This window comes from Glossina fuscipes, unplaced genomic scaffold (genome assembly GCF_014805625.2).
Source record: "Glossina fuscipes isolate IAEA_lab_2018 unplaced genomic scaffold, Yale_Gfus_2 109, whole genome shotgun sequence".
Lineage (NCBI taxonomy): Eukaryota > Metazoa > Arthropoda > Insecta > Diptera > Glossinidae > Glossina > Glossina fuscipes.
The window spans coordinates 383080-399096 of NW_023998452.1; the positions used below are offsets into that span (position 1 = coordinate 383080).

General features: G+C 33.4%; 3 protein-coding genes across 3 annotated transcripts; 2 read left to right on the top strand and 1 right to left on the bottom strand.

The window, feature by feature from the left end:
* Positions 1-338: 338 nt before the first annotated feature.
* LOC119638769 (signal peptidase complex catalytic subunit SEC11A) lies at positions 339-1638 on the top strand. The gene is made up of 4 exons (XM_038035765.1): positions 339-551; positions 651-910; positions 972-1149; positions 1208-1638. Exons 1-4 carry the CDS (start codon positions 483-485, stop codon positions 1256-1258), a joined length of 558 nt encoding a protein of 185 aa, XP_037891693.1. The 5' UTR covers positions 339-482; the 3' UTR covers positions 1259-1638.
* A 99-nt stretch (positions 1639-1737) lies between these two features.
* Positions 1738-3160, bottom strand: LOC119638770. Its single transcript, XM_038035767.1, has 3 exons — positions 2967-3160; positions 2551-2886; positions 1738-2485 (listed from the first exon to the last, which is right to left on the bottom strand). Exons 2-3 carry the CDS (start codon positions 2883-2885, stop codon positions 2158-2160), a joined length of 663 nt encoding a protein of 220 aa, XP_037891695.1. The 5' UTR covers position 2886; positions 2967-3160; the 3' UTR covers positions 1738-2157.
* A 3618-nt stretch (positions 3161-6778) lies between these two features.
* Positions 6779-12694, top strand: LOC119638750. Its single transcript, XM_038035735.1, has 3 exons — positions 6779-6806; positions 12374-12508; positions 12582-12694. Exons 2-3 carry the CDS (start codon positions 12380-12382, stop codon positions 12663-12665), a joined length of 213 nt encoding a protein of 70 aa, XP_037891663.1. The 5' UTR covers positions 6779-6806; positions 12374-12379; the 3' UTR covers positions 12666-12694.
* The last annotated feature ends 3323 nt before the right edge of the window (positions 12695-16017 follow it).

Sequence of the window (16017 nt, forward strand, 5' to 3'; positions counted from 1 at the left end):
TGGAATAGATTTTCAACATATTTGCAATATTTACACTCTTCTCCTAAACGTTGATTTTGGAGAATTTATATTCAAAACATATGACTTTTTAAATTTATAAGGGACAAGTAAGTGTGACTTCGGCTAGCGTTTTGTTCGTTTCTTTTTTTTTTTATTAATTCGTAGTAAGGTATAACAGTCAAGCAGACTTAAGAAATATTAGAATAACCACTTCTAAAGTACGAGCTAATATATTGCTGAATAGTTGTAGCAGTAAGTAATAGTTCACTGCCAAAATACGGCACACTAGGGAAAAGCATATTATGTTTGTAAGGTTTTATTTCACCATAATTTCGATTTGGCAATGCTGTCAGTTGACGTGGTACAAAAACAAGCGGCTTTTAATAACGAAGAAGATACGCAGAGTTTTTGTAGTAAAAAATTATTAAGTTTTTATATCTAAAAGTTTTAAAGAACAATTCTTAATCTTAACTGCCAGAAAAATGGGTATCACCGAGACATTGCAAATCGATGAAATGATACGCGACTTTAACAGAATGAACAAGCGTCAGGTATGTGTTTATAAAAATGTGGCTTCAATTTGCAATTTGTGTTGTCTTCACATTAATACACGTATGCATTACAATGAATGGCTTGAAATTTAATTTTAGTCATTGTATCAGTTCTTGAGTTTTGCTATGATTGTATCCTCGGCTTTAATGATTTGGAAAGGCTTAATGGTGGTAACAGGTAGCGAATCGCCTATTGTTGTAGTGCTGAGTGGTAGCATGGAACCAGCCTTCCATCGCGGTGATTTGCTGTTTTTAACCAATTATAAAGAAGAACCTGTCCGTGTCGGTGAAATTGTAGTTTTTAAAGTCGAGGGGAGAGATATACCTATAGTGCATCGTGTTATAAAATTACATGAAAAGTAAGTTTTTCCATAAAGTGTAATATTTTAACAATGAAAGAATTCATTTGATTTTTGTTAGGGATGATGGTTCTGTGAAATTTCTAACCAAAGGTGACAATAACAATGTTGACGATCGAGGTCTCTATGCTCCGGGTCAATTATGGCTAACAAAAAAAGATATCGTTGGTCGGGCCCGGGGGTTTTTACCGTACGTTGGCATTATAACAATATTCATGAACGAATATCCTAAAGTTAAGGTAAATATTGCAAACTTTTACTAAAAATAATTGTAATAAATTCTGCTTTTCGTTTTAGTGGGCAATATTATCAATACTGGCCATTTTTGTTTTACTTCATCGCGAATAATGTCTAAACGAGCTAAAGAAAATCCACTAATAGAAAGCCGCCAATATCACAAATTTTGTAAAGCAAAAAGTACTTTCACGTTCCCCCTCTACAGCTCTTATTAAAATTTATAATCATTTAAAAGTTACAACAAATTTTAGTTAGTTAGTCCATTAGACTTATGTGAATAAATGAATGCTGAAATGAAGACTACGAGAAAGACGGGAAAACTTTTCCACATACACATATGCACACAATTTTTCAAAAGAAGTACGAAATTGTCCTACGCTGCAAAAGTCATTCAACGAGACTTGTGTTGTACTAAACTTAAGTTAATTTATTTTTCAGTTTCTTGATAAAGAAATAATTGAAAGCATTTTTGTTAACAAACAGACGTAAAAAACAAAAAAGAGAAAAAAACAAACTTGAGAAAATTAAAGTTAAACTGAACAAGATTTGAAATTAAATTTCTAATTAATGGCTTCAATAATTCGGCCCTTTCAAGTTTCAAAGTACAATAATTTTTAGTTTAGATTTTTATAAAATTCTGTAATTTATTTGTTTAGCTTACAGTCTTTACCCAAAAGTTCTATTCTAGTAAAGTAATAATATTTCTTTGAAATATAAAAAGCCAGTCTTTTCTAGTTTATCCGTATTACTTCATGATGATAGCGGTTCTTCTTAATTATCTAAAGTGTTGAGGAATCAATATTCCTCGTTAATCTTGGTCAGTTCCCTCTGTATCGTATATTGCTTCATGCAAAAATTTTTAGGAAAAAATCAACCACTAAATTAGTGGATTTATTTTTTTGCAAATCGTTGCGATTTTCCACAAATTCAAAACCATTTCTTTTCATTGTCTTTGTGTTTTCGAGTTGTCGAAAATACTCTTAAGGAGATCGTATAAGTTTTGATTTCAATTATGGCAGCAAATTGCGAGCTTTTGATTTATCATCAAATAAGTTAGGACCCGGTTGATTCTTGGGTCTGGGCGAAGGAGTTAGAGATCTGGTATGAGGAGCTAACTCTTCCTTCTTTTTAACGGCTGAAGTGGCGGCACGACGCAAACGTATCTTCTCTTCCATCCGCGAGGGAACCATAAAACAGTTCGATTCCTTGTAAATCGGTTTACGACGATCATTCCAAGGGAATTCAAATTGTATGGGCTTGAAATCACGCCTCCAAGGTATTCTGGGTCTAAACCAATAATCACAAGTCCAATCCTCTTCGCCATCATCGTCGACGTCACTGTGAAGAAGTTCACTTAATAATAGTAGATATCCTCTTCTTATTTATTAAAATAGATATCTTACCCTCTAACGTATACACGCACATATCTACCGGAACTTCGGAATAAATCCAAAGCCTCGTTAAACGTTAATTCCAAAGCTGGAGTATCATTAATTTGTGTAATTTCATCGCCGATTCGCATGCCTGCTCGACGTGCCAAACCTGTGGGTCTTAAGTTGATAATAGTCAACGGTTCAAACTGATCTACGCCACCTGAAACTTCAATGCCCCATAACGAATCTACAAAACTCATTACGCGACGATCAGTTTCCAATGTATATGTTATACGCAGCTCATATTCGACATTACCGAAAGCATCTGAAGTATACTTGGGTAATTTTCTCTTTGAATCAATCATTCTAGACGACCCATAATGAAATTCATTTTAACTTTTGAATGAACTCGGTTATGTAAAAAACATTTTTTGATTTAAATTTACCTGGGGTTTTAATAAAGAAATCGCAAACCTAAAAATCCCACTAATCCGTGATACAACAGAAAAATTCCTCCTTAGGAAAGGATAATAATTTATTAAAAAAAAAAAAAAATTTTTTTCTTTTTAGAAAAATCGCTTGTTGTAGTCACGTTGATAAACACACAACAATTCGATTAGAAGACAATTAAATTTTAATCTTATGAGGCGGGTGGTATTTATAGCCATCGACAATTTCTTTAAATTGCTTGATTACTTTCATGCTAATGATCGTGACAATGATTTCATGGTCAAGAGTTTTTAGTAAAAAACTACATCACGACGTCATTATATTTTTAATTTTGTCTGCTAACCGATCGCCTAGTTGATGAGAGAAGAAAAACTAAAAAAGAAGATTTATTTTGTTTTCAAAATAAATTTAATGCAAGAGCTCTTGAAGGTTTAAGTGCGTACAAGTAAGCGGAAGTTATTTTACAAAAAGAAAAAAGAAGAACTTTCGCATTAGTATCCTGACTCGTTTCAAATGAGAATTAGCTTCGCTTCCATTAACAACAATTAAAGGAAATAAAAAGTTATTTATTTTTTATTTAATATTAAATATTACATTATTAAAAAAATGAAAAATAAATATTAAATTATGAAAAAATATTATTTGTACTCCTATTAGCAAACGCTCCACCACTTAAGAACAGGCATCAAAGTTTTTTCTAAAATTCACATATTGTTGGTAATCAATACTAACCGTGGGCGAAATTAGTCTTGTGCGTTTGTTTGTCTCTCATCGGAAACTCCCAAACCATTAAAGTCAAGTCTAATTCCTAGCTTTTCCATTTCAAAGGTTAAGTGTTTTGTAACATTTCAAATTCACTATGAAAAAATATTGAAAATTTTGAATTTTGAAATTTTATGCATTGAAAAAGAACCAGTGAATAAAGAACCGCGAAGGATTATGACCGTGTGAAGGGCATAATAGTGTATAGACATGTTTGCAATCTTGCAGTGTAGATCGGGGATCAAGTGGGCTGTTAAATCCTAGTACACCTGAAAAGTCCATAAATAAAATACAAACAAGTACGAACATTACATTCGACAAAGGTCGACCGTTAGATACCATACGTTACATTAAAAATTACGCAAAATTATTTTCACGTAAAGATATGCCTTTAATGAAAGCCTGCATATCGGAGGATGGCTAAATTATCACATTGGCTGATCCAATCCGTCTTAAAAAGTTAGAAATTAGACCTCCTCTCCATATAAAGCCTTGCTTCTCGTAATAACTCTTACATATGTTAGGGTCTAACAAATAGACCTACCTGATCCAAATACCCCACAATTTTCACCATGAAATATTTAAAATCAAATATTTTTCTGAAGGGATCAGTACTGATGAGAAATCTTACATGGAGTGGGGTCCAAGAAACAGCCTCATGTGGTTCAAATTTGGTTCACTCATCTTTTATGTCATATTACTACTATGAGCAAATTTTCATCAATAAAACGTTAACGATTGGGCATTTTTGGCGTAAATATTTACATTTCCTGAGAATCCTTCTAAGCTGTGGTTTCCAAAAAATAAACTTACATCGTCCAAATTTGGTAAAATTGATTTCTTTGTCAGTATGCTATTATTCAACAATTTTCACCATGAAATATTGAAAATTAGACCTTTTGAACGTATAGGGTTTTAGTAGGAACTTTTATATAGGAAGTGGTTCAGAAATTTGCCCCAGTCGAATCAAATTTTTCATACCAATTAAAACTGTTAAGTAGTACTACTCAACGAGTCTTGTCGGAAGATTTTCAAATTTGCAATTCTTTTCCAAATAACAAGTTGTCAAAAGAAGGCCTTATACGGGGATTGGGCGAAAAATTGGACTAATCCGAACCATTTTCAATAACGTCCACTCTTTAGGCAAAAAAGTCGATGTACCAAATTTTTGAATTGGAGATTGAACATAACAACACGTGAGCAAACAACAAGCGGGCATTCAACGATGACCATGCGGGCACAACAAGCTTACATCGACTCAGAAATGAACCTCAATTTCTTCTGGATGTGACGTGCGTCTGCATAAACCCTGTATCACGAATGATGTAGTGTATGAGAGGCGTCTTCCTCACAAATCGGCCTCATTAGTACACGAATGGTGACTAAAGAGTTCATATGTTTCTTTGTTGTTAAAAAGAAAATATCGGACCAAGAATTTCTCTCCGGTCTTTTGTTTTCAAAGTCACTAAGAGTATTAATAAGAGGTCTACGCTGAACAACGACATGCTTTCAAAAGACCAGCTTACCTGAGATGTATGACTTCTTAATGTGAACCGTGAAGTGGTTGATTTACTGCCTAGTCCTTGTAGGACATCAATTGTATCCACTCACTATACCAAAGACTAAACTAATTAGTAAACACTCATTAAATCTGTTATTCTAATTTGCTAGACTTTCCTGATCAATTCGTTCGCCCTATTTGCACAAACATATAAAAAGTGTTGCGGTCTGTATAGTTCTGGAAAAATTAACATTCTGTTAAAGCGATATGACTAGATTGGCTATATAAAAGAAAATTTTAAAATGCGTTCAAAGCGGATCTGAGGTACTTATTGCCCACAAAAGCTGCTGAACGACTTCAGCGTTTAGAAGATCTTATAATTTCACTTTGACAAGCCCCGTTATTAACAAAGCCTATACATTGGATTCCGAGGGAGAACGCGCAACAAACCAACGCATGAAGGCAATTAAAGCTTTACAAAGACCATATGAGTCTGGGAGGTTAAAAAGTACAACTTAGACGGCGTAACAAATATAAGAAAGACTGTATATGAAATGGCAACAGAAGAAGATATTGTAGTCGGACAAGGTCGATTTGTCAATTTTCTATGCCAATTCGTTTGCTACAATTCAAAGTCAAAAATTTAATAAAATTCAAGCAGTGTAATCATATAAAAAGCGGGTTTTCGAAAAAAGCCTTTAATTGGAAAAGGCGGAAAGACGTCACTTTCACCAATTTATGTCAAGAAATACCAAAACAATTGCAAAATTTCTTTTATTATAACTATTTTAGAAAGTCCGGTCTTACATATGGTCCTGAAAATTTGCATTCTTTAGGACGAGCACAAAAGCGTCTTCATAGAGACAAAGCAAGCAGACAGGCTTCTATCGATTTATTTATCTGAATACGTGAATATTACAATTGACGAATCTAGTTTAAGTTCATCTACATATTGCCCATAAGCTTATTATATTCCGTACCTAAAATTTGTAAACAACACGTTGTTTAGAATGTAGGAAAGGACAATCTAAATAACCTAATCTAATCTAACCTCAAAGAATAAAAAAAATATTTTTTTCGGGTGTAGGAAGAATTGCAAGTTGACTAATAATAAACAAACTAAGAGCATCCTCCGAAAGACGATGCCTTTCGTGTCTCTAAATACGAAAAACTCTGCTTCAGGCTTTCTTAGATGTAATTAATTTTTCGTAAATATGTTTAAAAAGGTTCAGCTTCGTATTGATTACATATTTTACATCTGCTTATCTATGATTCATATCAGTATGAGATAATAAAATTAACAATAATGATATAAAATACAATAAAGCAACAAAAACGATTAATTGATAAGATTAGGTTGATTCTATCATGGGAGAAAAAAAAACTTATAGCATAAGAGAAAATATGAAAAAAACTTAAGAGATTACTAAGTTAACTGAGTTTCTTATTTACCGTATACTCTCATATATATATATATATTTTCTTTTTTGAGCAAACACTTGTTGCTTTTTGTTGCTTACGCTTAGTAGAATACTCAAAGTGTTTACGAGCAGACGTTGCAAATTTTATAAAGGTATTAAAGTTAATAACATGTTGACTAATAAAAAAAAAAAAGTAAAGAAAACAGAAAAAGTCATTCTTTTCCAAAATACGAAGAGATAAAATGAAGTTTATTGTGAAAAAAGAAATACGTGTTTTTGGGTGAAAATAAGCGGAAAATGAGGAAAAATTTCATATATATGTAGTTTTTGCTGAGAAGCGATAAAACCATAATGTACCTTTAGTTCATATGTATTTTAGTATGTTAATTCTCAAACTAGTTTTCCCACTTTTCTTGATTTTGTTTATCATCAAATATTAATATAAAAACAACATCATGCGTGATCGTGAAGATCACGTAAATTATTACATAGATATAGACATTGATTTGCATGTATAAGGTAAGGTGGCGCGTACTGTTTGTGTTACGGAAAATGTGCAGATTTTTTAAAATGTTTTTATTTGTTCAGAAAACAGAGATTAGAGAAGAATGTAATGATATCACTTATTATTACATGATATTATATATACATGTCGTCGCCTTAGAACTCTTTAGAATTGGAATGAGTAACGAAATTCTAAATGTGGGAGTTGGAGAAGTAACTAAATTAGTGTATTTTAATGTAAAATGTATTAATAAAACGAGGCGTTTAAGAAAATGATCCTCTTAGGCAATGTGGCGCTTTTCAAATACTCGCGATCCAATATACAAAAATTTGCGTTCGGCAAATATACGAAAACATTCGATCAATTACAAGCGCATTAGGAGTTGGATTTGATAACAAACTTCGCAGGAATAATTAAATTAATACGCGAGTTTGTATCTGTTTGTAAGATGGCATTTTGCATTTTATGAACAGAATTTCTCAACTAAGAGAATGTCTGATTGAAAACGATCTTAGAAAAAGGCTAAAAGTGTTCGAATTTGAGTTAATTAATTAATGAGTGCGTTCCCAAGCAAGTTATTAACGAGATTTTAGAAAAGAATTGTGGAAATATTAAGAATTTCAAATTTTATTAACTATTGTCGACATTTACGTTGACGGACCTCGTCTACGAAGTTTGAAAGAAAGTTTGCAAGCTGAGGCCTGGTGATAGTAGGAATCTGTAAAATGGATATAACAGACCTGTGAAAATATCTGATATTTCAAGTTTTTTCTTCCATTGTCGAGGTCTTTCTGGGTTAATCCCACCCAATTGCAAACCTAGTCCTAGAAAAAAAATTATAAACCAAGTCCCAAAGTTCTGCGTCAATGTCTGCCCCATGCAGCATGACAAGAAACAGTGGACATACAGACAGACATCATAAAATCGACTGTAAATCGACTGTTAGTTTGATCAAATGTGTGTATGAAATATGTGTATATAAGATCTCTTATGTCATTAATATTATGACGTAATGGCCCTACCCGTCTTCTTCAATTAATTTCAACTTTTACTCAAGCTTTTCTATTTCTAGTAACACAGGACTGAACGGCATTGCAATAAGAAAGAATTAAATGCAATAAATTGCATTTATGTACATATCATAATAACATAGCATTTTTTTTAACCCGATTATGGGGGTGTTTGGGGTGTGTGTGCGTATGGTATAAGTTATGAATTGTTTGATGTTTGTGCTGTCATTCCAAAAGAATTTTCAATTAGTTCATTAGCAATTAAATAGTAATACGCGCATGTATACATATTCAGCATACAGGGTGTGTACTGAAACATTATATCAGTTAAGATCGTTAGTTTTAAATGTTACAATTAAGTATTATTTGAAATTGTTAGGAACTTCAATCTGCTTACATCTTATAGGCCAATGCCTTTCATAAAACGACTGACATTGGCGCATCGATCTAAAGTGATCTTTTGCCTAGACATTGATGCAAGTGTTTACCAGAGACATTCATTCATTCAATTTAAAAATGATACTGAGCCTTTCGGTTTATCTGTGGACAATAAAGATGGACATGAGTTCTATAGATCCTTCTAAATGGAAACATTTTAGCTTATCTTTAATAGTAGGAAGGGCGGGTAGAAAAGACAAGTCAAGTCAGACCCTTACCGAGCGATAATAATTATTGGTTTTATGCCGGGGGATTCCATAGCATCAAAAAAACAATTCAATAAGCATATCGATTAAAAGTTAACTGTACAGGTCATCAAGATATAAAAACCTACTCAAATAGTCGTATATTTCTTTGGGACACCTTGTATTTGCGTCTACGCGTGTTAACTGCGTTGCTTGTTGATTGCGTTTGTATTAGTGTTTGTCTAAAAAAAACAACAATTGGCTTGATTTCAAAATTGGCACTTGTAGTTGCCATATTGGTCTTCGAGGATGCGGACAGACGAAGTAATTAAAACAAAATAAAATACATTTTGGATTGGTGACACGTACACACACCAACTTTCTATGCTTGCATCAAATGTAAGCTAAATATAAAGCCACGCAGTCCGAACACCATACTAATGCAGTGATAAATGAGAAAAAAAGAAAAACAGAAAACGCCTTGTTAAGGGAATCTGAGACGATGTTCGCCTTTAAAGTTCAAAATATTTTGCTCTCATTACAGAAAGCGTAGTGAAAGTGGATTTCATAATTAGAGTAATACATAAAGCGAAGAAATCCATGATGACAATAAGGAGATAAAGTTATGATGGGTGTGTTCGGACACTTGTAACATTTAGATATATACACAAGGATTTACATAAGATTTAGCAGGTTTACAAGTTTGACATGCTATTTTCAGAAACACGCGGCAGGCGAATTTGAGATATATGGCATTTTGAGTTTGCGCATATGAGCAAACGCATATAAGTGATGGATTGGGAAAGAGTTCGCAAATGGTTGTTTTCCGTAGTTTCCCAGACAGCTTTCAGTTCTTTTTCCCCGAGCTGTAGAAAAAATGTTGCGATGAGTGATTCGTAAGAAATAGGGAAAGCTTTTAGCGCCGTAACATTCGGGAACTCGCGGCAAAGTCGGAGAAGTATGTAAGCAAGGACGAAGCATTCTCTAAGTAAACCACTTAGTGTCATTCATCTAAGGTTGAAGCTTGAAACGACTTGAAAATGGATGAAACTCGCTGACAACATTGTTGACAGTAGACGAAAAACCAGAAAGTGAAATAACCTACGGATATCGATATAACATTTTGCGCAAATGCAGGAGATCACGGCGATAGCTCTTGAGGCGATGACTATATTACGCGATTGATTTAAAATCTTTTGTTAAAGAGTCTTATTTGCCTAATTTTGACATTTGTGTCTTTGAAATGTTTTAGTTTGCTTTTCCGACCCTAAGAACGTTGAACGGACCAGCAGGATAAGAGTGAAAGATCTTAGTAAAAAAACTCTGGATGGTCCAAATGGTGATATTCCTTATGCTCCCTATCGAAAAGTGCCCATAAATTAATTTTACTATTAGAGGAAAAGCGTGGCAGAGCCTCTGTAGAACCTGAAACGTAAGCCTTATCAGGGTAATATTCAGAAGCGGTTACCCCACTCACATTTGCTTCTCTTCGTAGCTTTCTAAAATTTCCGCAAATGTATTGAGTTTGTCGCACATATATATCTTGACTTCTTTTACAAGTATTTGTGGGGACTAGACGAGATATGCCAATGAAAATATATATATTTGGGATCTCGGGTGGGTATCCAAGATTCGTCTTATGACGTTTATACTTCATTTTATTTTATTTTTTTTGGTTTTTATTTATTTCTGTGCCGATTAACAAGAAGACGTAAACACTACATTTACTCGTATGTTAAGTTATGTGTGCATGTATTTATGTGAAAATTCTTTTTCTCTCCCTCGCTTTTACTCTTTTGATTTTATTTTCTCTTGCGTTTCTTGTGAATGACTTCAAGCATTAGAACACGACGTTTGTTGTTGAGTAGCTTACAAGATCTTTTGAGAGAATTTAAGAGCGAAACAAGAAAATGCAAGTTAAGGCGAAACCTATGATATGCACTATTGAGGAGAAAGCAAAAACGTAAACGGAATCTGTCAGCCTCGAACGAATTTTACGAGGGCCTTAATTTCTTTAAAATCCAAAAAGAGTTTTCATACAATTATTTATGATGATCGTTGTAAGGAGGTTTAGAAAGAAGAGTTTATACCAAACCCTTTTCCCATCTGAAATACCACCACCCTGAGTTTTTTCTCTATATTTTGGCGATAAAATGACCAGACTTTTGTTGTGAGTAAGGAATTCCCTTTAAGTATTTTTCTCCCTAGCATTTTCGTTGTCATTCATAGAATTCTAGTTTGAAAGCGGGCGAATGTTACATATGTGAAAGCGGAATAAGAATGCCATGCGACGATCGGTGCAAAAACAAAAAAACCGGTTATTTTGTTTGTACGCCTCAGATGCAACAAATGCTGTTGTGTTTACATTTCAGGTTCGTTGTCATTTGTTTTCCGATTGTCTTCTAAAGTTCCCCAATTTAATTGTGGAATTTATGATTTGCTGAAATAAGTCCACACTTTGTTGTGTGTGTCAAAAGGTGTTTAACCTAAACGTAAAAAGCGATGGAGAAAGGCAAAACTTATTTCGTTAAATGTTACACTTATGCACTTATTGGGAAGTAATTAATGATAAAATAAAAAATTCCCCGAGCAACTTTTGTAACGATAAGAATAATGCTTAGCATGTTTCATAAGATCAGTGTGGATTTATGCAGGAGATTCTGCCCATGGTATCAGTTAATGTGACGGAAATCGTGAGTCACTTCTCATATGTTTGTCTTTAAAAATAAAATCGTTGATGTCAAACACTACCTCCTTACTCTCCTAATGTTAAGTTAAAAAATAAATTGCGAGATAATCACGTAACTGAAAGTTAGTTGCAATTTCGCATTCGGCCGAAAACGGAAGTTAAATTTTTCATACTTGATAACCCCTGAATTCCTTCGCACGGTCACATTTACTAGCATTATTCTTTAGCGGTGACTTTTCTGTATTCTTTCCGATATTCTTATCTGAGCAGAGAGAGTGTGGAAAACGCAATGCGTTGGCATTCTTTAGTAGGCTGTCTAGACTCCAAGGTTAGGCTACTTTTAGCTGCGTCGTCTAAAATGATGCTTTAATGACTCCATTCGGAGATAGTATTTCGGTGTAGTCATTCACTGCCGTGTGCCGCATTCAGCTTATGTGTCATTTCCATTAGTTTGTCGTCCAGATTGATGCAGAGCTGAATATTTCCCATTTCGTATTTCGACAAAAAAGAAAAAAACAATGAGATAAACAAAGCAACTGTTGAGGAAAACTACCTTTTGGTTCAAATATTTCACGTTAGGGGCGTTGCACATGATTTTATTGTCATCCAACGTATTCTACAGATATTAGTATATATAGGTGGGCAAGGCATTAAAAGAATTGGTTAAAACGCTGGATACAATTTCTACAGACGACAGACGGATTCTGCTTTGGTTGTTACAATAAAAGCAGCAGCAGGTCTCTACTCTGCATAAATAGCTAAAGCGTAAATATGTGTTCTCTTGACTTTATCTTCTTTGACTTTGTTTGTCTTCATTCCTAAATTTGATTTATTTTACTTTCAAGTTTTCTTAAATCGTTTTCTTTTTATTTTTCTTATATTTTTAATATAGTTAAACATGGGCAATCCAATCTGGTTCATCTTTTGGTTTTTGATTTTCTGGTTTATCTCATTCTTTGTGGCATTTTTCTGCGCCGGTGTTTATATCATAGTTTACATCTTGGTTATATGTTTTCCAGGCATGTCGGTAAGTGACAGAGAAAAGTATTTTTTTATTTCCTTCTTGTTCATAATATATAATGTAAATGCAACTTTTACAGGGCTTCACCGATATTTTACTGCAGTGCATACAATTTCCACATTATTGCGCTAAAGCTATGCTGGAATGTCGATCACCTTTCTAAGCGAATGTTTCGCTTCTTATTTCGCTGATAAGTTTTAATATTTTTAAGAAAATTTATATATATATATATATATATATATATATATATATATATATATGTATACATTGTATACATATACATAATATATATATACAAATGTTTTTATTTTTATTTCTTTTTTATTTAAGTATAACATATTTTTATCTACATGTATGCATATTTATGTTCAAATTTTTTATAATAAATTAACGACAAAAAATATACATTTAAAAAAATGTATTACGAGAATTTTATTAGTTCGTTCTTAAATACTGATGTCATCATTGCTTATCATGTTAGAATATAAAGTTTCTTTTTTTGAAAAGACAGAATCATAACTATTAGGTTGTCCTATAAATAATGCCGAATTTTTCTTTTATTTGTCAATTATTTAGTGTAGTATTGATATGTAACAGATTTCTTCGGATTTAATAATAACTTGCAAGTGTTGGCAGAAGCAGAAAAAGAAAGGTTAGGCCCTTGGAATGCTTAGGTTCCTGGGTTATCAGCTGGAGCTGATTCTGTTAGCGATAACCTAGCGGAGAGAGATAAGTAGTGCGGAAAAAAAATCGTTACAATATATCTTATGAAACGTAGATAAATTTTTGCTGTCACGTATAAGAAATTCTACTACATGACAATACGTTACATCTATTCACATGGTACTTATTTCTTATAAGAGCGTCTTGCAAGAGGTTATCCGAGTTGAAAAGAAAATAAAATCCTTTAAAAATCGCAAAGGTATATTATGTAAATGGTATATTATGTAAAGTGGGCAGAACATATTTTAGAGTTAACTTGGGAGATAAAAAACATGGTCTATCTTATGCCACGCAAGTTGAGCAGGTCTGTGTCGAGGGTAGGATTGTGTACATAGAATAAGAAAGTCTGCAATCTTTTCTCTACGGAGAATCTAAACACAATCCGAGCAACCGTATTCGAGCTAGTGGCAAATATATCCTGTATTTAAGAAGTGGAGCGTGGCTAAAAACTATTATGTTCTCCAAACAAATTTTACCAGGCACAATCATACAATTCTTCTGCCTGAATTGTCTTAGCACTTGACTGCAGCGTGTGATATGAAGTAGTAAGCGTGTAAGCGTCTACACTATTTTCTGGGACACGCCGCCTTTTGCCATATTGATATAAACAATATTTTGTATACCCATTGTGAAAGAAAACAACACTTCAATTTGACGTGTAATTATTGTGACTCGCCACAGTCGCAAATATAAAGATAGGAAACTAAAATTTGGTACAAACACATCTTCGACACATGATCGACTAAGAACACGAGGTTAAAAAATTGACGCAATCTGTTCATAGACATGGACACAACACAGAGGAACGTAAAACAACCTCCAAAACCATCGGCAAGTTTTTTCATATTTTCGCCTATAATTTTCGATCTCGGGAGTAAGTTACCGGAAAATTGATACCCGTCTAGCTGTCAAACCACCAGCATGTTCGGTGGAAAAACTGTTCGCTAATACATCCACGATTAACGAGAAAATTTTAGTTCAAACTTACTTTCTTTATATCGGGTCGTTCGGAAAGTCATATCGTTCTCTTTGGATTACTGCGCTATTATGAACGGTCAAATTCGACTAATGTAATCTCTCAGCGGTCTCACGAATTGTTTCTTGCTTATCGGAGGTTTGCATCAGTTAGTCCCTTTACCTTGTTTTCATCAGCTTTAACACCGTCAATAGATCTTCGTACACTTTCTTGCTTGAATTCCCTTCTTTGCTTTATCGAGAGTAAAAAACTAAAATACGCCGGATTTTGCTGTCTTCGACTTCCAATACCTGATAAGGCGCCAAACAAAAATCTTTGAGCAGATTCAAACAGATCTTTTCAAAAACAAGCCTTGAAATATTAGCTCTTAAATTAAATAATGAAAATTTGGTTAAATTATCAAGTTGGCTGCGAAAAAACACGGTTGTGAAGAGACGACGTGACTTTCCGAACCACTTAATATTTTCTAATAATTTTAGCGCAGCTTGGATAGGATTTCATAATTAATTCTGTGTTAGTAAACCGATTGAAACCATTCTTGGAATGGATGTGAAAGTGATTCTAATCAATACCTGGCTGACAGGGTTATGGGATCAAAAGTTACACACATAATATTATATATAAAGAAGCTGTCTGCGTTTTCCGAGATTGTTTTAGTTTCTTCTGTATTGTAACAATGTCTCTAAATTTGTCGGATCCACTTTTTAACTTCCTAACTTTAATCGATCAAAGAATGCTTGTGGCAAATTTTCGTTCTCTACCTTCCTTTTTGCGAATGCGATGATTCGCGATATTTACCCGTCAAATTGACATGGTTCCGTAAATCAAGTGTTAAAGCAAATCTCTTCATATTCAATAGAGTTTGGATTAAAATTCAATTAAAAATCAATTCGAGTTGAAAACACAAGTTTAGTGAAAAATGAGTTCATGTTTAATAAAAATGCAATTTAAATAAAATTCAAAAGCCATCTAATTAGGATTGATACTACTCAAACAACATCACACATATACGTGCTTCTATGAAAGTGTTGAACATTCCGGACGTCCGCACCTAAATATTCAGATGGTTCTTTTAATTCTCTTGCACTTGGAAAAAAGTATTGATACGTTCGTTGGTAAGCAACCACGCTTACCTACCTGTTGCGTACAATTTGATGTTGAGCAGGCCTGTCGAACATATGTGCTAAAGTCCCATAAATTATGCAGAGAAATATGAATTTAAACTCGCGTATTGATTTAAAAACTACTGTTATATAAACATTGCTACCAATTATGTCAATAGACGATCGCTTGCGAGAAAAAAGGAAATAAATTAAAGGACGATTGCGATCAATTTATAGTTAATAGTAGGTAGCAGTTACTTTCTATTTTAAATGTTAATAATTAATCATTTAAATGATGGACCTAACAAAACAAATGTATAGAGTGAGCGGAAATTAGGATATATCTATACACTATTAGTTCGTTTCATCTATTATGGGAAGAACGGAAGCCAGAGTTCAGTCAGAGTTCAGAGTTTCAAGTCAACTTGAAAGATAAAACAAGACCAACCAGCATTGTGAAACGAAGGAACAACTAAACGGTTTTTATTTAAAATGCCTTTACAGACGAGTTTATAAAATTATTTAACGAACAAGAAGAATCTTATGTCTAAAGAAAAATTAAGCGAAAAGAAACTCAAAGAAGAAAAGAAGTTTTAAGACTCTCTGTCTTAAATTTCATTTTCTGTTTTATATATATATTACTGTGAATATTGGCATGCATTTGTGTTTCAATATTAAAATTTCTATATATATATATAAATATATATATTTAC

Excerpts from the sequence above, each read along its gene's own strand:
- LOC119638769 (XM_038035765.1), top strand. The coding sequence starts at position 483 with ATGGGTATCACCGAGACATTGCAAATCGATGAAATGATACGCGACTTT. Across the intron at positions 552-650 it reads ACAGAATGAACAAGCGTCAG|TCATTGTATCAGTTCTTGAG; the intron begins GTATGTGTTTAT and ends ATTTAATTTTAG. Across the intron at positions 1,150-1,207 it reads ACGAATATCCTAAAGTTAAG|TGGGCAATATTATCAATACT; the intron begins GTAAATATTGCA and ends TTTTCGTTTTAG.
- LOC119638770 (XM_038035767.1), bottom strand. The coding sequence starts at position 2,885 with ATGATTGATTCAAAGAGAAAATTACCCAAGTATACTTCAGATGCTTTC. Across the intron at positions 2,486-2,550 it reads GTGCGTGTATACGTTAGAGG|TGACGTCGACGATGATGGCG; the intron begins GTAAGATATCTA and ends ACTTCTTCACAG.
- LOC119638750 (XM_038035735.1), top strand. The coding sequence starts at position 12,380 with ATGGGCAATCCAATCTGGTTCATCTTTTGGTTTTTGATTTTCTGGTTT. Across the intron at positions 12,509-12,581 it reads TATGTTTTCCAGGCATGTCG|GGCTTCACCGATATTTTACT; the intron begins GTAAGTGACAGA and ends CAACTTTTACAG.